The sequence below is a fragment of the Ovis aries genome, chromosome 18, assembly GCF_016772045.2.
Source record: "Ovis aries strain OAR_USU_Benz2616 breed Rambouillet chromosome 18, ARS-UI_Ramb_v3.0, whole genome shotgun sequence".
In the NCBI taxonomy this organism is placed as follows: Eukaryota; Metazoa; Chordata; class Mammalia; order Artiodactyla; family Bovidae; genus Ovis; species Ovis aries.
Genome location: NC_056071.1, coordinates 13391620 through 13411508, shown reverse-complemented (window position 1 = coordinate 13411508; position 19889 = coordinate 13391620). Strand labels below are relative to the sequence as shown.

The 19889-nt window shown below is 49.3% G+C and overlaps 1 protein-coding gene across 1 annotated transcript in view; it reads right to left on the bottom strand.

Moving 5' to 3' along the window:
* Positions 1-19676, bottom strand: part of RGMA (repulsive guidance molecule BMP co-receptor a) — a 49009-nt gene extending 29333 nt beyond the window's left edge. Inside the window, exon 1 of the mRNA XM_015101876.3 lies at positions 19393-19676. Coding sequence (XP_014957362.2) covers positions 19393-19406 — 14 coding nt within the window. The 5' untranslated portion in view covers positions 19407-19676. The remainder of the gene's footprint in view (positions 1-19392) is intronic.
* Between the last annotated feature and the right edge of the window lie 213 nt (positions 19677-19889).

Below are 19889 nucleotides of genomic sequence, written 5' to 3'. Positions count from 1 at the left end.
CGTGATGGCCACAGCTGGCCCTTACAATCTGGAGCGCCACCATACTTCCCTCAGATCTCAGTCCAACAGGCTCTAATTATCATTACCCCCTCCCCCCTCAAAAAGAAAAAAAAAAAAAAAGAAGGGATTTATTTTAAGCCCCCGTTGGCAAAATGCTAGAGGTTCATCCAAGGAAAGGCCACCACCTCAGAATCCAGGTCTCGGATTGCATTCCTCTCAGGCCCGGCCGGACTCGGAGCCAGACCGACAATTTCTTCTCTAGAATCGCAGGACGGCCCCAGCACAGTGAGGCGGGCCCAGAACCTGACTGCACAGAGGCACCTTTGAGGTCCACCAATTAACACCCTCTGCTAGATCCTGCCTTTCACAAGTTAGTTCTAAAGCTTCTTGCTAATGAGAGAGAAAGGGTCCATTAGCATTCCCAGCAGCCCTGACGGTAACTTCAGCCCCACCCCCACACAGCTGCAGCGTCTCCAGGTCAGAGAATGGGACTCGGGGGCCCCGCAGGGAGGCTGAGTAGGAGGCCTGTGAGCCGGCCCTTCAGGCACTGTCCTTGCCCAGGATTGGGGGCCTTTGGCTGCAGGACTTTGAGCCTCTACACTTCAGTGTCTTCATCTGTAAGGGGCAGGCTGATAATATTGTCACCCTTAGGCTACAACTGAATACAAACGTACAAAGCAACTGAGCAAGTCACGTGAATTTTTTTCTGCTTCCCAATGCATATCAAAGTTGTTTACACTATACTGTACTCTGTTAATTGGAGAAGGAAATGGCGACCCACTCCAGGGTTCTTGCCTGGAGAATCCCAGTGACATCAGAGCCTGGTGGGCTGCGGTCTATGGGGTCGCACAGAGTCGGACAAGACTGAAGTGACTTCAGCAGCAGCAGCAGCAGTACCCTGTTAAGTATGCAATCGTATTATGCCAAAAAGACAATATGTATACCAGGTCGCACTGGTAGTAAGGAACCTGGCTACCAGTGCAGGAAATATACAAGACACAGGTTCAGTCCTGGGTCAGGAAGATCCCCTGGAGGAGGGCGTGGTAACCCACTCCAGTATTCTTGCCTGGAGAATCCCACGGACAGGGCAGCCTGGCGGGCTACAGTCCGTGGGGTCACAGTGAGTCAGACACGACTGAGCACCTAAGCACTAGCACTGGGATACGGAGGCGGGAGGGAGGGTCAGGATGAGGAGCACGTGTACACCCGCGGCTGATTCACGTGAATGCATGGCAAAAACCACCACAATATTGTAAAGTAATTAACCTCCAATTAAAAAAACCAAAACAAACAAAAATACTTCGCTGCTAAAAAATGCTAACCATTGAGTGAGCCTTCAGCGAGTCAGGAATCTTTCTGCAAGAATAACATTGAAGATCACTGACCACCTAACAAATGTAACAGTAAAGAAAAAGGCTGAAGGACTGAGAGTTACCAAAATGGGACACAGAGACGCAAAGCCTGTGAAGCAAATGCTGTTGGAAAAATGGCATCGATAAACTTGCTGGATGCAGGGTGGTCAAAGACCTTCATTTTATTTATTTTTTTTTTAAGAAAGCAGTATCTGCAAAGTGCAATAATATGAGGTGTGCCTGTACAAGTTGGGAGGGACACTGGGGCCGTGGACGCACCCCAGCATTCCTGCTGGGGCCTGGCCTCCATTTGGGGAGGAGATTCAATTCCTACAGCATAAGGGCATCATTTGGGCAGGGGACACAAAGGGCTTCCTTCTCACAAGGAGAGATGTGTGGGGTTGAATTTGGACATTGTAAAAGTAGAGATTTAACTTTCACACAGCTAAGACTATGGAGAAAAATCCAGCCACAAATAGAGCAATATGGGGTTGTGTTGACCTTGAGGAATCTGTCTATACTGGCCAAACCAGCCAGCTTATTATTGACAACTCCCCGGCTCTCTGCAAAAATAAGAAATTCTTGTATGTTGGGTTTGGGAACTCAGCACTCCGTTTGCCCTAGAAATTCACTTAACTCTGTGTGTAGCTGACTCAAGACTATCAGCTATCGTTACCTTCTGACCACTTCTGCGTTTTCCCTGGAGACTTGATCACGCTTCGGCTCCCTTTCCCTCAGTCTGGCTGTGGAGGCGCCCCCACTGAACCTCATCCCTCCGTCTCCCCCTTTCCACCTTGGGGGGCTGTGGTGCTGGGTGATGAATGGGCAGAGGGCTCCTAGAAGGCAAGGCCTACATAAAGTTGAAGCCCTGCCGGGACAGGGACTTCTGGCTTCCCCAGCCTCTGGGGTATGAACAGGGTGTTCTCAAGTCCAGGGCCTGAGTCATCGGTCAAAAAACACATATTTAGGACTAGTGCATGAAAGTCCCTGGGGGACAAAGCAATCAATAAGACAACTCCTGTCTTCTGAAATAGACATTAGAGGAAGGTGAGGGGAGAAAGCAGAGGTCAGAAGTGAACAGCTGACTACCTGGGGAAGGCTTGACCCAAAATCTTGCGAGGTGTCTTCAAAGATTCATTTTCAGAAAGAATGATAGTAACAGGGGCTTCCCTGGTGGCTCAGTGGTAAATAATCTGCCTGCCAGTGCAGGAGACACAGGTTCGATTCTTGATTTGAGAAGATCCCACATGCCTCAGAACAATTTTAAGCCTGCGGGCTACAGCGACTGAGTCCACGCTTTAGGGGCTGTGCTCCACAGCAAGAGAAGCTGCTGCAATGAGAGGCCTGTGCACCGCTACTAGAGAGCAGCCCCTGCTTGCCACAACCAGAGAAGAGGCTACGCAGCAGCAGGGACCCAGCACAGCCAAATAAATAATACAGTTTAGAAGAGAATGATAATAATAATGGCTTATGCTTCAGTGTGCTCTCACATTATGTCAGGTGCCGGCTAAGTGCGTTACATTTCTAGACACTTGACCCTAAGGTAGGTTCTATTATTATCCCCATTTTGCAGATGAAGAAACTGAGGCTGGATGAACTTAAGTACTCACCCAATTACCAGCTAATAAACTGCAGAGCCAAGCACACCAAACCCCATCCCTGACATGCTATATGTGTCTTTCATGCTAATGATGCAAGTCCACACTGGGCTTAAAGTCAAGGCAAGACAGATAAACTGAACAATCTCTTTCAATAAAGAATAACGGACTCTGACAGGGAGGCCCAGAACATAGGCACTGGGGGCCTCCAGCCCAGTCTAGGGTGCAGCGTGGGAAGTTTTCCCAGTGTGGGTGTGTGCCAGGGGAAGGTGGTGGGCAAGGGAGGAGCACAGGGCAGGGCTTCCAGGTAGAAGGAACACCAAAGATACCATTTACCAAGGTGTGGCTTGTCTGAGGAGCTGGAAGATCTTGATGATGGCTATAGGAGAAAGAGGTGAGGCTACAGAGAGTGTAGGAGCCTGGGAAAGCCTCTGCAAGGCCAGCATGTGCTCTGCGAGGGTGTGCATCTTTAGAGATCAGGAGCCCCACCCAAAGCCTCCTGAAGAAGAGGGATTTATTCCTTTGGGAGACCATCTCAGGGGACTTAACAATAATACAGATGCCTGGTGCCACTCAGGGCTTCCCAGGTGGTGCTAGTGGTAAAGAATCCGCCTGCCAAAGCAGGAGACTTGGGAGACGCAGGTTTTGATCCCTGGGTTGAGAAGATCCCCTGGAGGAGGGCATGGCAACCCACTCCAGTGTTCTTGCCTGGAGAACCCCATGGATAGAGCAGCCTGGCGGGCTACAGTCCATAGGGTGGCAAAGAGTCAGACACGACTGAAGCGACTTAGCATGCAGGTGCCACTTGGAGCATCTGAATTTGAATCTCAGGAGGTAGAGCCTTGGGTGTCTGCATTTTTAACGATCTCTCCCAGCTGACAAATGTGTAGGGACTTGTAAGTTTTAAGTTCCATCACCCTCCATCAACCTTGGGGGCACATAAGACCCAAGTTGAGTCAATCAGTTCATCCTCTTGGACTTACAGTCCAGGCAAGACAGAGACTGGCATGTGACCCAAGCTGACCAATCAGAACCTGTCCTGAGACTGTTGCCATGAGGAAGCGCCCAGTTCTGATCTCTGATTCCTCCGTAAGATGGATCTGGGGATAGTAATCTAACAGGAAGGTGAGTGTTGAAGAGTGCTGTGGGTTGAAGCTGTTATCTGCAGAGTTGGCATATATATATATATATCTTTATTATTAAACTTGAACTGTGTCTGGTGAGCTTTTCAGGAACTGATGGAGATTTTCAGGGCTAACCACCCCCACACCACTCTTTAGTGTGTGATTCTCCCTGAAGCTTTGTCTTAGCTCCTTGGAGCCACCTAAGAGTCTGTTCCAGCTATGGGAGCCAACAAAATCCTAGTTTTGCTGAAACTGGTTTGATTTTGGGTCTTCTCATGTCTAGGCAGATTCCCGACCAATCAGGAGAAAGCTAAGGCCCAATACTGGTCCCAGGAAGTATTTCTGCCATCCTCAGGAGTGCAGGGATGTGTTGTCAGTTCAGCTCAGTTGCTCAGTTGTCCAACTCTTAGTGACCCCATGGACTGCAGCACGCCAGGCCTCCCTGTCCTTCACCAACTTCTGGAGTTTGCTCAAACTCATGTCCATTGAGTCAGTGATGCCATCCAACCATCTCATCCTCTGTCATCCCCTTCTCCTCCTGCCTTCAATCTTTCCCAGAATCAGGGTCATTTCCAAGGAGTCAGTTCTTTGCAACAGGTGGCCAAAGTACTGCAGTTTCAGCTTCAGCATCAGTCCTCCCAATGAATATTCAGGACTGATTTCCTTTAGGATTGTCTGGTTAGATCTCCTTGCAGTCCAAGGGACTCTCCAGAGTCCTCTCCAATACCACAGTACAAATGCATCAATTCTTCGGTGCTCAGCTTTCTTTATGGTCCAACTCTCACATCTATATATGACTACTGGAAAAACCATAGTTTTGACTAGACGTACCTTTGTTGGCAAAGTAATGTCTCTGCTTTTTTTAATATGCTGTGTAGGTTGGTCATAGCTTTTCTTCCAAGGAGCAAGCATCTTTTAATTTCATGGCTGCAGTGATTTTGGAGCCCACTGTTTCCATTGTTGTGTTGTCAATGGGTCTTAATCCACCGGGCTTCCCAGGTGGCGCTAGTGGTAATGCATCCGCCTGCCAAAGCAGGAGGCGCAGGAAATGCAAGAGTCCAGGGTTCGATCTCTGGGTCAGAAAGATTCCCTGGAGTGGGAAATGGCACTCTTTTTTTTTTTTTGGCTGGAAAAACTCATTTACTGGCAAAATTTCTTGAGCCTCCTCCACTCCTCACATTTGAATAAATTTTCCCTGTACCACAATTTGAGGAACTCAGTTGTTTAGGGGGACCCAATCCTCTTCTGTAATTATCCCTCAAATTCCTCTTTTTTAAAAAATAGTTTTAATTGGAGGATAATTACTTTATAATATTGTGTTGGTTTCTGCCATACATCAACATGAATTGGCCATGGATGTACGTAGGTCCCCTCTGTCTTGAACCTCCCTCCCACCTCTCACCCCGTGCCACCCCTCTAAGTTGTCACAGAACCCCAGATTTAAGTTCCCTGCATCATACAGCTCAACTTCCTCTTTCAGACTTCAAGGGCTACACTGAGCCTGGCCACCTCAGATTTGATGAACTAGAGCTGCTCAATCTGTATGTAACCTTTAAGGTTTTATAGACTTTTGATCATATCACCTTTCTGGCTTCATCTTTCCACGCTGACATCCTTCAAGAACGAAGCACGCCAGCTTCTAGGGAAAGCCTTCTGTTTGGGCGATTGCTCACCTTCCTACAGTTCTGAGATATTTTTCTCTAGGAGAAGGTCATAAAACTGCCAGGTTTGGGTAGAGCCCAGGGAGAGCACTATTTTTGGCTTAGTGTCCAATACCATTTCTGAATGCTTGGTCCTGCATGGCCTTTAGCAAACAAACATTTTGCAAAGACCCTCAAGATTCCTTGGGAGCTATAAACAGCCTGGACACAGTCCATTATTTTTGTAATTTGGATTATGTTTTCCTAAATGCATTGGATGAGGCTTGCCCCTGCGAAAGCTTAATATGCATCTTCTTGTAAACTCATAAACTGGTCCTGCAGTTAATCACCATTTGTTTGCCATCTCTCCACAGAGTCTGGAACCATTTCATCTGCAGGCCTGGAACCATTCATTCCTCCAGATGATCTATGGACACTTAAACAAAGTCTGGGAGCACTGGCAATCCTTGGGGATCCCCACTGTTTATAATTCTTCATTTAGAAAAGTACCTGTTTATCATATTTTTTGTTTCCTATCTCTAAGGACAATTCCGATTCATGGCGATTTCCCCCTGCATTCTGGAGGAACTTGCTGTTGGAAATGACCTTTGGGGTGGAACTTTGTCAGAAGGAATTTTGAATGTCTAAACATAATTCTTCCCTGTGTTTCTCCAGGCCTATTTCTACCTCCTCAAGGAATGCTAATAGATGACTGGTCCAGTTTCATGTTCTCTTTTCAGAAAGTGTGTTGTGCTTTGGCCAGTTAATTAGGACTTTACAAAGTGCCTGCCGACACTACTTTTTTAGTATCTGTTCCACCAAAGTGACTGTTAAATGTGACCCTTCCTGGATGGGTGGGCTTCCTTTGTGGGCAGGCATGTACGCCCTTGGGTGAGGGCCAGTGTGGAAGGAAAGTTGCCTTTCTTGGCCACCGAGATATGACTGCCATCTTTAATTGCTACTTTTCCCTTTCCTCCAGATGGTCCTGGGGTAGAGGGCCACAGGCTTTCCTTGACCTGTTTGTTTCCATGACAACTTAGGAATCTCCCTGCTTCTCTTCTTCCAAAGTATGGTCCTCACTGTCCTTACTCTGGCATCAAGAGACCTCTTTACCGTTGACTCTGGAAAGCTTAGAGCGTGTTCCCGTTTTGGCTTATCTGGTTGGTTTTTTTTCCTTTGCTTCAGGCTTCCTTTCTCTCTGTGTGCACACTGCTTTCTTGGTTCTGAGCTCTGTCCCTCACCCTGAGGGACACTTATTCGTACTAATTAAAACATGCATTTTTTTTTTTTTACAATATTTTGATGGATTTTTTGAAACACACCTTTCCCTGACATTCCAATGGCTCTCTTTAGAAACTGAATAAATATTTCACTTTCTCTTTGAAACCTCTCAATGGATTTAACACATTAGCAGATTTTATTTGCTCTTGGACGTGTCTTTTGCCTGCCCGATGGCTCAGATGGTGAAGAATCCACCTACAATGCAAGAGACCCGGGTTCAGTCTCTGGGTGGGGAAGATGCCCTGGAGAAGGGAACGGCACCCACTCCAGTATTCTTGCCTGGAGAATCTCACGGACAGAGGAGCCTGGTGGGCTATGGTCCATGGGGTCGCAAAGAGTTGGACACAACTGAGCAACTAATACTCCTCACGTGTCTTTTAATGTCTATGATCAGGTCAGTAAGATCCCTCCACTGCTACAAGGCAGATTCTTTTAATGAGTTTTCCTGTTTCATTCATTCAACAAACACGCACTGAGTACTGGGCTCTGAGCAGGTTTTGGGGGTTCTCAGATGAGCAGCAGACAGTTCGGCTCCCCTTCCTGGAACCCCGGGGTGGGGGGGGGCAGTCAGATGTGGAGATGAAGAATTCTAGTTTTGAGGACTCTTGAGAGGGGTGTTTGTGTGGTGTCTCAGGAGCCTCATGTTTATCTCCCATTCGGTTGCCACAAATCAACTTGGGACTTAACAAAGCTGGGGAGTCTTTCAGAACTGGGGTCTCTGTCAGTAGCTTCTTTAAGGAACTGGCCCACTGACTGCAGAGCAAGACATGATTAGCACCAGGTATGGTGACAGCTACATCACTATTGGCCTCCAGACTGGAACACCGTCTGCCAAAGTCCCACCTTGTGAGCAAAGCACACCGGACTGCCCCGTGGGGTGGCACCCCCGCTCAGGGGTCCTCCTTGGAGGACTACGTTAGCATTACATCTGCGTGGAGTGTCTGCCCCGGAACCTTCCAGAAGCACACCTCTGCTGGTAGACATGTATGTGCATATTCACGGTGCTGGAAAGATATAAAAAGGATTTTTTTTTTTTTTTTAAAGAAAACAGAGAGCAAATTTCCTGGACTTTCTGTGTTCTTCAATCTAACATCAAATTTATTTCAAGAGATTGAAACAGTATTATACACATGTTAAAAAAAGTCAATTTCCTGTTAAATGAAATCAACTCACTATCCCTGGAGGTCATGACTATTTACAGTTACATGCGTATCTTTTTAGATATTTCCGTATGCATATAAGCACACATAAAACCAATCGAGCAATCGATTTCTCTAGCTAGCTAGCTATCATTTTACCAAAAAGTATTAGCAAGCCCCCAAATGCTCCCTCCCCAGCAGGTATTTCCTATTTCATTCTGTCTCTCAGTGAAGTAGCCCTGTAAAGTCCCTCCACTCGTGGCAGGAGCTGAAGAGATTAAGAACTGAGTTCCCCAGCCAAAGGGGATATACGTCCGTACAGAGAGATTTAAATATAAAACAGTCCATGTGAACAAAGAAGCAGACTCAGATTCACAGAGAGCCAACTAAGGGTTACTTGTGGGGAGAAGGGAGTGGGGAGGGGCACGACAGGGGTAAGGAATTAAGAGATACAACTTATTAAGCATTAAAAAGCTTCAAGGTATATTGTACAACATGGGCGATATAGCCAATATTCTGTAATAAGTACGGATGGAGAAAGACGTGTACAAACTGTGAATCGCTATATTATACACCTGTAACATATGATACTGTACGCCAGCTATGTTGCTGTTGCTCAGTTGCCCAGTAGTGGCTGACTCTGCGACCCCAGGGACTGCAGCACGCCAGGCCTCCCTGTCCCTCACCATTTCTCAAAGTTTGCCCAAGCTCATGTCCATTGCATCCGTGATGAGTTGGCTGTTTGCATCAGGTGACCAAAATACTGGAGCTTCAGCTTCAGCATCAGTCTCCTTCCAGTGAGTAGTCAGGGTTGATTTCTTTTAAGATTGACTGGTTTGAGTTCCTTGCTGTCCAAGGGAGTTTCAGGAAGTCTTTTCCAGCACCACAGTTTGAAAGCATCAGTTCTTCAGTGCTCAGCCTTCTTTACAGTCCAGCTCTCACAACTGTATGTGACCAGGAAGACCATAGCCTTGACTATATGGACCTATGTTGGTAGAGTCAGCTATACCCCACTTTAAAAATAAATGAAAATAAATAAAATAGTCCATGTGAGGAATGCAAGCTGCCTTTAAAAAATTACATCCTCTTTTTCTCCTGGACTTAATTCCCATTTTCAAAAACATGTATTCTGTCTTCTCTCATCTGTAAGTTAGTAAATCCACATTTAGCCCAACTTAGGTGGAAGGTAAATAATCTGCGTCAGGTCATCCAGCTGGCTGAGTGGGGTTTGGGCAGGTCTGGGTGACTCCCAGCAGTCACCTGCCACCTCTGATGAGCTCACTGGCTCCTGCCCAGGCACAGAGATGGTGGGTTTTCTGTCCGCCTCTACTGACCCTTGTCCATCTATTAATACGTGCTCATCTCACTCAGGACAGAAGGAAGGATTCCCTTTGAGATGCCCCAGTCTCATCTCCGGCTGAGCTGGAGGCCTTCAGATGATCTAACAGTTTCTGGGGTCACATTTCCATAATGTAAGCCCCTTCTTTCACCTCTTTTTGCCTCTCCTTCTTGGCCGCTGAGACTCTCAGTAAGCTCCTGGAGTAGCTCCGTTCATGCCTTCGCTACATCTTCCCTTTCTCCCTAGATGGGATTGTCAACCAGCATATAGTTGGAGTTTCATTTATGAAAGTCTTCCTCACTTTCCTCTCCAGGTCTTATCCGTGACTCCAGCACACACCTGCTAGTTGGGCTACAGCTGCCAATTCTGCCTGCAAAGGTCAGCACGGAGTGATAGCATTTGCGAATTGCTTACTTGTCAGGGTTGAGATTGAGAGTTTTTATTTATTTTCTTTTTTTGGCGGCACGGTGCGGCATGCGGGATCTTAGCTTCCTTACTAGGGATTGAACCTGCGCAGTGGAAGTGCGCAGTCTTAACCACTGGACTGCCAGGGAAGTCCGAGATTGAGAATTTTTAGACACTGAAGTGGATATGGAGAAAGAGCGAGACCTGGGGTTTGGGGCAGTTCTACGTCTAGCTGTGTGGCCCCTGTCCCATCCTATCTCTGGACCCACAGCTTCTCAATCTACAGAATCATGACCTGGGTGCCCCACTCCCCTGGGGGGTGGTGTCTCCCAGCTTCACAGTCTGGTATCTCTAGGGATTCAGTGACCAGGTATTAGCTCTGTAACTAAATGGCCTTGCCCATACCTGACTCCGAGGAGCCACTCTGGGGCCCCATCTGGACGATTTCTGGGTTCCCCCAAGCGAAATGTTGATGAGCAAGTACAAAATGTTATTTGAAAAGTGACATTTGTATGTTTTAGTGCCAGCATGAAATTCTTCAGCAATCATTCCCAGCAATATGACCGTATACCTGAAACCACACCTTGAAAACACTTAGTAGCCTCTTGTTTTAAAACAACTTTGGGGTGCCTATACTAAGATGCCCCAGGTTCCTCTAAGGGAGAACAGACCACCCAGCATGTTCCTCTTCTCATTCCAGTAAGTTCTTGGGAGAAGAACCAGCTTGGACCCATTTATCCACCAAATGGCAACTGTTTGAACTGACAGTGCGTCTGCATCTCTCCCAACCAGCAGAAGGCCACGGTATCTGGATTAATGAACAAGCTGGTGCCAAGCACAAATACCATAGGCATTTAGCAATAGGAACAGATAACCAAGTTATTCATCAAGTTCAAAACTGTTTAGAATGGGTAATACAAAGCTGAAATAAAGAAGATCCCCAGCTGATGGGTGGGGGGGAAGGGTGCCAATCTAGGAAAAAACCAGTGTACTGCTTTACGTGACATTTTCTCCACCACCATGGTTTTCTTTGTTTAATTGGTTGGAGGCTGAGTGACTGTCTTCACTTTTACCTTAGAGAGTCAGGATAGCACGCTGGTCAAGAACATAAAGTCTAAACAGATCCTGTAAACCTCAGTTATCCCGACTGGAAAACGGGGATATACTTTGGCCGCCTCTAGGATGATTGTGAAGATCGCACCAGTTAACACAGTGGTAGACCGCTGAGAACAGATGCTAGGAACAGGGCAAGTGTTGATGAGTAATTGCCAATGTTGGTCTTATATTTCCAATAAGAACCATCGTTTCGATTGTGACAAAGTGTCTACTATAGGTTAGGAGCCTTTGGAGGTGTGGGAATTGGGGGGAAATCGGCAGAATTCCCCCAAGGACTTTTATTTTGTTTTTTTTTTTAATTAAAAAGTTACTTTTTATATAATTTGTAAAGGTCATGCTCCATTTACAATTATTACAAAATATCGGCTCTATTTCTCCTGTTGGGCAAGTACATCCTTACAGCCTATCTCACACCCAGTGCTTCGTACCCCCCACCCCCGACCCCCACTGACAACCACGGTGTGTTCTCTCTACCCGCGAGGCTGCTGCTTATTCTGTTACGTTCACTGGTCTGCTGTATCTTTAAACTTCCACATGTAAGCGGCGTGATGCAGCATTGGTCTTTCTCTGTCCAATGTACTTCACTTAGCATAATGCCCTCCAAGTCTATCTATGTTGCTGCAAATGCTTTGACATCTTGGCAATTGTAAGTAATGCTGCTATGAATAGTGGGGTACATGTTATCTTTCTGAATTAGTGCCCAATGACTTTTAGATAGCATTGACCTCTGGGTGGGTTCTAAGTGCATTAGAACTCAGTTATACTCAAGTTTTATTGAGCAGCCACTATAAGACAAAGTCTCCCACGTAACTGTAGGGTTGTTTCAACAATGTGATGGACACAGCTGTTTCAAAATGAGGAGACTGAGGCTCAGGGAGATTAAGTGACTTGTCCAAGGTCACTGAGAACATAAATGGCAGGGAGAGGTTCAAACCCAGGTCTTGCGGTGCCAAGTCCGATGTATTTCCCACCAAATCATACTTATTTCTCATTTTCACCAGGGTTTACTTTTTCCTGTTAGTCAGATAATACGCTCCATATATATAATGATGGCTCATGATTAGAGATGCGCACATGTTTAGGGATATACTGTTTTCCATAAACAAAGAAAGATATTAAAATGTTTTAAGAAAAGAAAAATTTTCTAGAACCATCTCCCCTACTCTATCCCCACAAAAACTTAGGAAGTTGAAATAGAGATTTTTTTTCTTTCTTTCAGGTATTTTTAGGTCAAGTTTTCATAGAGCATTTGCTGCTGCTGCTGCTGCTGAGTCGCTTCAGTCATGTCCGACTCTGTGCGACCCCATAGACGGCAGCCCACCAGGCTCCCCCGTCCCTGAGATGCTCCAGGCAAGAACACTGGAGTGGGTTGCCATTTCCTTCTCCAATGCATCAAAGTGAAAAGTGAAAGGGAAGTCGCTCAGTGGTGTCAGACTCTTCGAGACACCATGGACTGCAGCCTACCAGGCTCTTCCGTCCCTGGGATTCTCCAGGCAAGAGTTCTGGAGTGGGTTGCCATTTATTCCTCCAGGGGGTCTTTCCTGATCCAAGGACTGAACCCTCATCTCCTGTCTGCATTGGCAGGAGGGTTCTTTACCACTTGAGCCACCCGCGAAGCCGACAGGCTCTGACCGACAGGTAAATATTAGACAACAAGATGTTTAGGGACTGCTATCTACAGTATCAATGCACTGCAGTCCCTTCAGACCTCAAGCCATTCAGAGCCTGTCTTAAATTCAAAATCAGATGGGCTTCCACCTAGAGCTTGGTCACTGACCCAGAAAGGGAAGGCCTGGGAGCCACCTTGGTTTGATTCGGGTGTCGTCTGGGCTTGGGTTTGTTTACCCTCACTGACTCTTGGCCCAGGTGCGTACATGTAGGGAGCAATACGTTCCCTAGCAACGCACCCCTGAAGTCAGCAGGCTCTGCCAATAGCATCTATTTGCTCACGAAGAAACCAGATGCTTGGAGTGTAGGAATCTCTTTTCTCAAAATGCTCTCAGCAGAGAAAAGTCAAAGCAATGTAAAACCTCACCACATGGAAGAGGTTCGCATCAAGCTTTTCCTTACCACATGACCTTGAGATACCCAAGGATACAAAACCAAGGATAGTAAGGGGAGCACTTTGAAACTGGCATTCAGAAATTTGACTTTCCAACTATTTTAGCTGTACTGACTGATGCAAAACAACATAAGCTCCCATGAACTCCTTGTTCTGTAGTAGAAATGACCTACCAAACCTAGCAGTGAGGAATTATTAGCAGGTCTGGACCTGTGAGGGAAGCGACCGTGGACCTTCTCACGTCTACAGGTGAGCTAGTCCTCAAGCGCTACAGTTTCAATTTTTAAATTTTGGCCACACCACGAAGGTTGCAGGATCTCAGTTCCTTGACTGAGGGATTGAACCTGGACCACAGCAGTGAAAATACCAAATCCCAACCACGAGACCACCCGGGAACTCCTATAAGCTCTGTATTTCTTTGTGCTTGCATAAATGGAAGCCCATGTGAGAAAACACAGTTGTACTAAAAATCTATTTATTATTTATATTTTACCTCTTTTCTATAAAGAATAGTAAATTAAATGTGGCTCAGATGGTAAGAATCCACCTGCAATAAGGGAGCCCTGGGTTTGATCCCTGGACTGGGAAGATCCCCTGGAGGAGGGCATGGCAACCCACTCCAGTATTCTTGCCGGGAGAATCCCATGGACGGAGGAGCCTGGCGTGCTACAGTCCACGGGGTCGCAAAGGGTCAGACACGACTGAGTGACTAAGCACAACTCAGCACACAAATGAGAGTTATGTACCCAAACTTCCAAACAAACACGAATTCTCACTCTCTTCAAGGTACCCGCTGTTTTGAGGAAACCTGGTAGCTGTTACGACTCTGTGGATGAAACTCGCACTCCCACGTGCTTTTGTGTGAGGATCTGTCAAACCCCCGCTCTGGTGTGGGGTGTATCCACTGTCAGTGGCTCGCCGGCTGCCAGATGGGAAGCCACGGTTCACCACGGGACAAACTGAAATAAGGATGTGACCACTCACCAGTCCTGCAGGACGGACCTGCTGTACCTCACGGGGCCACACGGGGAGGTCACGGCCAAGGGTGAACAGAGAGACAGGACTCGGGGCACACACCTTTAGGGGCCGTGGGTAGAGGGTGCCGGGGTTCCTGACCTAAGGCCAGACTGGTCAATTCAAACCAACAAAGTGGGCTTCTAGTGAGCCAGAAGGGGGTCTCAGCTAAGGAGGGGCACAAGCAGTGGGGTCTGGGGAGAAGGAGAGACTGTGGATCATGGCGTGCACTTGCATGAGGGGGCTGGTGTCAATTTAAGCTCCCCACAGCCCTCCTAGCAGAACAAAACAGATGCAGAGGCAGCGATACCACGGGGTAGCTTAGCTAAACCCTCAGCAGCCCAGCAGATTTGTTCCTGTGCGTGTGGGCATGCTCAGTTGCTCAGTCGTGTCCCACTCTTTGCAACTCCAGGGACTGCAGCCCGCCAGGCTCCTCTGTCCACAGGATTCTCCAGGCAAGAATACTGGAGTAGGTTACCATGCCCTCCTCCAAGGGGATCGTCCCGGCCCAGGGATCGATCTTGAGTTTCTTTCGGCTCCTGCATTGGCAGGCGGGTTCTTTACCCCTAGCGCCACTTGGGAAGCCCACAAGATGCCCTGGTGAGATAGAAGTGAACTCGTATAGGCTCATCCTGCTACGGGTCCTGTGAAGGACACGGAGTCTAAAAGACCTAGCTGTATTTTACCAGATTGTTGACGGAATCTTTTGTTTTTAACTTTCTGCCAGATTTTCAGACTCTGACAACCCAGGATCCTGATTTCTGAAAGCTCTTCATCTTGGAGTGTTGCTTTAAACAAAACAATCGAAAAAAGAAAAGTAAACTCAACTGGCAATTTTGTCATAGTTTTCTACATAAACAGTATCTGCAGCACTTTCATTCTTTACTGTAGTAAATCTGGATATAATAATTTTATAAGGTATGTAGCACACGGAGAAGGCAATGGCAACCCACTCCAGTACTCTTGCCTGGAGAATCCCAGGGACGGAAGAGCCTGGTGGGCTGCAGTCCATGGGGTTGCGAAGAGTCGGACAGGACTGAGCAACTTCATTTTCACTTTTCACTTTCATGCATTGGAGAAGGAAATGGCAACCCACTCCAGTGTTCTTGCCTGGAGAATCCCAGGGACAGGGCAGCCTGGTGGGCTGCAGTCCATGGGGTTGCGAAGAGTCAGACAGGACTGAAGCGACTTAGCAGCAGCAGCACGCATTTATGTTTGTCAAGTAGCAGTGATTTTTAATCTTTTGGTGGTGGTGGTTTAGTTGCTAAGTCGTGTCTGACTCCTGCAACTCCATGGACTGGAGCCCACCAGAGCCTGGTGTCCTCTGTCCATGGGATTATCCAGGCAAGAATACTGGAGTGGGTTGTCATTTCCTTCTCCACAATGGTTGCAGAATTGATGGAAACTGTTAGCCATTCGATCATGTCCAGCTCTCTGCGACCCTGTGGACTATAGCCCTCTGTCCATGGAATTCTCTAGGCAAGAATACTGGAGTGGGCAGTCCTTCCCTTCTCCAGGGGATCTTGCCGACCCAGGGATCAAACCTGAGTCTCTCACATTGTGGGCAGATTCTTTACCCTCTAAGCTGCAGAGACAAATTCTTAAATCTTTCAAAAGGGGTATAAAAGATATTTGCATTTGGCATTTTTTTCCCCCAATTTCTGCCCAAATCACAAATTTCTTTTTCCTCCGGTCCTTAGAATTATAGAGTTTCACACCTCAGTGGGCATTCTTGCCTCCTGATCCTTAGGCTCTAATGTGATATAGCATTTTCTCCTTATGGGTCAGATCTGGCTAAGAAACTGTCATCCTTTTAAAAGATGTTCATTTTTTCACCAAGGAAACTGACTTCTGACTGACTTTGTCTGCACACTGGGCAAGGCAGTCCTTAATTTTTTCCACCGTCCTGTTCATCGCTCTTCAGAGCAACGTTGTTAAGGGAAGGGAGGCTGAAACTGTCACTCAGTCAAAATGAGGAAAGGAGAGGCCTGTCATCTGAAAGGCTGGATCTCCCCTCTTTAAGTTAAGTCTCTGTTAGGTTTGTTGAATGAATAAACAATGAATGTTCTTTGAAAAGCAAAGCCATTCTCCTTGAGAGCCACAGGGACACTGCAGACACTTAAAAGTTGGGTGAACTTACACTCGGTGGTGTTATAAGTCAAGTTCTAGAACAGTGATCTTTAAGGAGGGGTGCCCTTTCGTTTCATGGAAGAGATGCCAATAAGCCTGCAACTCTAGGATCAGTTTCATTTGGGTGTATCCTGCCTCTCTTCCTGGGTGGCAGACTTTGGGAGAGAGTATCCCCCTAAGACATGACTTAATTTGGGGACCATACTTGGGCTTCCCTGGTGGCTCAGAGGTTAAAGCGTCTGCCTGGAATGTAGGCGACTCGGGTTCTATCCCTGGGTCAGGAAGATCCCCTGGAGAAGGAAATGGCAACCCACTCCAGTACTCTTGCCTGGAGAATCCCATGGAGGGAGGAGCCTGTAGGCTGCAGTCCACGGGGTCACAAAGAGTCGGACACGACTGAGCAACAGACTACTCCTACTACTTGGCAAAAGCAAGCGCTTGAGTTTAATTCGCTTGGAAGCAAGGCTGAAGGAAAAAAGCCCTTTAAACTTGCAGAACCTTGGCTACACCTCTTCACCTCTCTAAGGCATCAGTTTTGGGAGGCGGAAACGCCAGCACCTCTTCCTGACCGCTTCCCTGGAAGCAGCGAGCATCACTGTGAGACTTGAAAGCCGGCCGCCCTGTCCCTGTGTTAGGAACGCTCTGTGCCTAATCATTTTGTTTCGCATCTCCTCACCTAAGGACTCCTCTATCTGGCCCCCATGGGCTGGTTTAAAAGCCAAGTCAAGGGGCGTGTGAGCTAGGGGCTTCTCATCCTCCACTGTTTATTATTACACACACTGGGGAAGGATGGAATCAGGCCTCAGAGAGGCTTGGAAGGAGAGAAAGCAGACAGAGGTTTCCTAGCGAAGGTCACAGAAGCCCTCTTTGAATAAGATGCCGGATTACGGCAAGACCCTTTTTGTCCTAAATCTAGTTATTAACTAAACACCTGCAAAGGGGGACACAGTTTGCAATAGCGTGGGGAGTGAGCGGAGAAGCCGCCTCTCATTTGGAATGTCTGTTCAGAGCATAAGTGCCTGTCTACCGCCTGAGAGGTAAAGGATGGGAGCAGGGTTATTGAAAAAAGGATGCTGGGGACCTCCCTCACCATCACCAGAGCTCAGATGCTCTCAAGGGGGGCAAGGACCCTCCCCACAAGAAGAGCACCACACTGCTCTATAAGGAACCGGCTGACCCTTCAGAACAGGGAGAGTCCAGCTCATTGCTAATATCATCTGGCCTGGAAGGTGGCAGCAAAAACCAGGCTCCGAGAGGCCGTGGAGCCCGCCTGGCTGTGTGGGTGCCCCACCCACAGCCTTTGTCCGCTCTGTTTGCCATCCAACAAAGTCTGCCCCAGTTGCTAATTGGGGATCACGTCTCTTATAAAGGAGGCCTGCTTGTTGCCTGCCCTGGGAGTGGAACAGCAGGAAGTCTCTGCACAAAAAAAAAAAAAAAAAAAAAAGCCATTTTTGTATATTATACCTCTCCTGGATGGATTTGTGCCAGACTCTTTTCCAGTTCTCCTTCAGCTGCCCTCCAGAGCACAGCCCATCTCTTTTCTAGGGGGTCAGGGCTCAAGACTCCCCTGACAAATCCCTCGTGTCTGTGATGCACAGGAAAAGGTCACCTTCCATGCACAGGTTGTGCCAATTTCTGGACGCGTGTCCAGAGAACAGGCGCAAGCTCACCGCTGGTAACATTCTAGGTCATGTTTGTGCTGTGTGTGCTCAGTGGCCAAGTCACGTCCCCGCTTTGCGACCCCACGTACTCTAGCCCGCCAGGCTCCTCCGTCCATGCAGTTGTCCAGGCAAGAATACTGGAGTGGTTGCCATTTCCTCCTCCAGGGGATCTTCCCCACCCAGGGATGGAACTCACGTCTCCTGCGTCTCCAGCATTGGCAGATGGATTCTTTACTATTGAGATACCCGGGAAGCCCTATGCTTGTGAGAGAGGACCCTAAAGCCAGAGGAGAAGGTGACGGATCTTCTCCAGGTGAAAGCCTGCCACTCAGTGCGACCTGCGATTCTGACCCATAAGCTGGGCGCGCGGAGCTCTGTCGTCGCTGCGCTTCAGCTCAGCCGGAAGGTAAATAAATACAGCGGGGAAAACTCGTCCCTGAGTTACCTCCTGCCTCCCAGAGAGACGCCCACTTTGAGTCTCCCACTTTGAGAACATCCAACTTCGAGGCCTAAAAGAAACGCGCGGCTCATCATTTCCGCTAGATGGCGCGATGTCCCCTAATCCATCCGCAAGACACCCGATTTATAAAAATAAATACAGTCCGACGCCTTCCGAAACCACATCACATAATAGCAGCTCTCAGGCTCCCATCAGGGAAAAAAAAAAAAAAGAAAAGAAAAGAAAAAAAAATCTAAATCTGGGGGAATTGACTCTACGTCCGAGCAAATCCAACGCAATCGCATTAACAGGCTGCAGTCAAGAATTGCACAGGCCCCCTCATCGGCCCTCCCCCTGGGTACACCTGTTTCCCTGCCCCGGTGCTTCCCCTGGGATGGGCCACGGCTCGAACCACGCGCGGAGCCTTCTCTGCTCGGAGCTCGCCGGGTCCACCTGTCCGCTTAGGACCACCAGGGCCCCCCGGGATCCTACCCCTTAAGCACTCAGCCCAAGCCCCTCATCTTCCTGCGCACCTGCCCTTCCAGGCAAGGGACAGCTCGGACCCGAGCCCACACGGAGCGCAGCGTCTACGGCCCCGGGGCCGGCGCTCGAGCCGCGGCTCTAACTAGGTAGCCTGGCGCAGGGCAGGGGGACGCGGCTCGGGCGAGTCCGGCCGGTGAAAGCTCACGGCGGGACGGCCGGGTGGCCCGCTCGGTCCCAGGCCCCGCGGGCCGATCGGAAGGGCCGCCCGAGGAGGAGGTGGCCGCGCGGGAGAAACGGAGCTCCCAGCACGCGCAAGTGGTACAGACGGTCGCCGGGTGTGCCCAACCGCGCGCGCTGCGGGCAGCCGGGGGAGAGCATTTTAGGGGAAAAAAAAGAACAAATACCAAACCACAAAAACTTTACTGCTGCCAAGAGCTCAAGCGATCGAGGCGCAGCAAAGCTCCAAATCTGGGCAAGATGAAAGCAAGATGAGGCGCTGGGTGGTTTGGCGGGGGGGTACCAAAGCGGTGCGGTGGCCCGGGCAAGTGGCGGCGGCGGCGCCTCGGGGCTGTCAGAGCCGGGTCGGTCAGGCTCCCGGCGCGCGCTTACCTTGGCGGCTGCATGAGCCCCTGCAGCCCGCGGGGGGTGGCGCTGGCCGGGCGGCGGGAGAAGAGGGGGTGCCTGGGCGCCGCTCTCGGCCTCGGGGCAAGGTGGGAGGGGCTCGGCAGGCGCTGGTCCCCGCCACCCCGGCCGGCTCAGCAGCGGCCCGGGGCGCGCCGCTTGCTCCCGGGCTGCATGCCTGCGAGCGCCTGGAGGAGCCGGCCCGAGAGCGAACGGCGAGTGCTTCCCCAGCCCAGAGGCTCGGAGGCGCAGCCGGCGCTCGGGAGACGACTGCCGAGTCGGGCTGCTCGGGCCAGCCCCCTCCCTCGCCCGGCCCCCGCCCGCCGCCGCCGCCGAGCGCTCGGCGTCGCGAGGTTCGTTTGCGCGCGGAGGGGAGGGGGCGGGCCGGGCGCCCGGGGCGCGGGCGGGGGGCGAGGCGGGCGGGGCCCGCGGGGAGGGGGGCGGGAGAGGAGGCGGCGGTGCGGACTCGGATTGCCCTGCCCTCC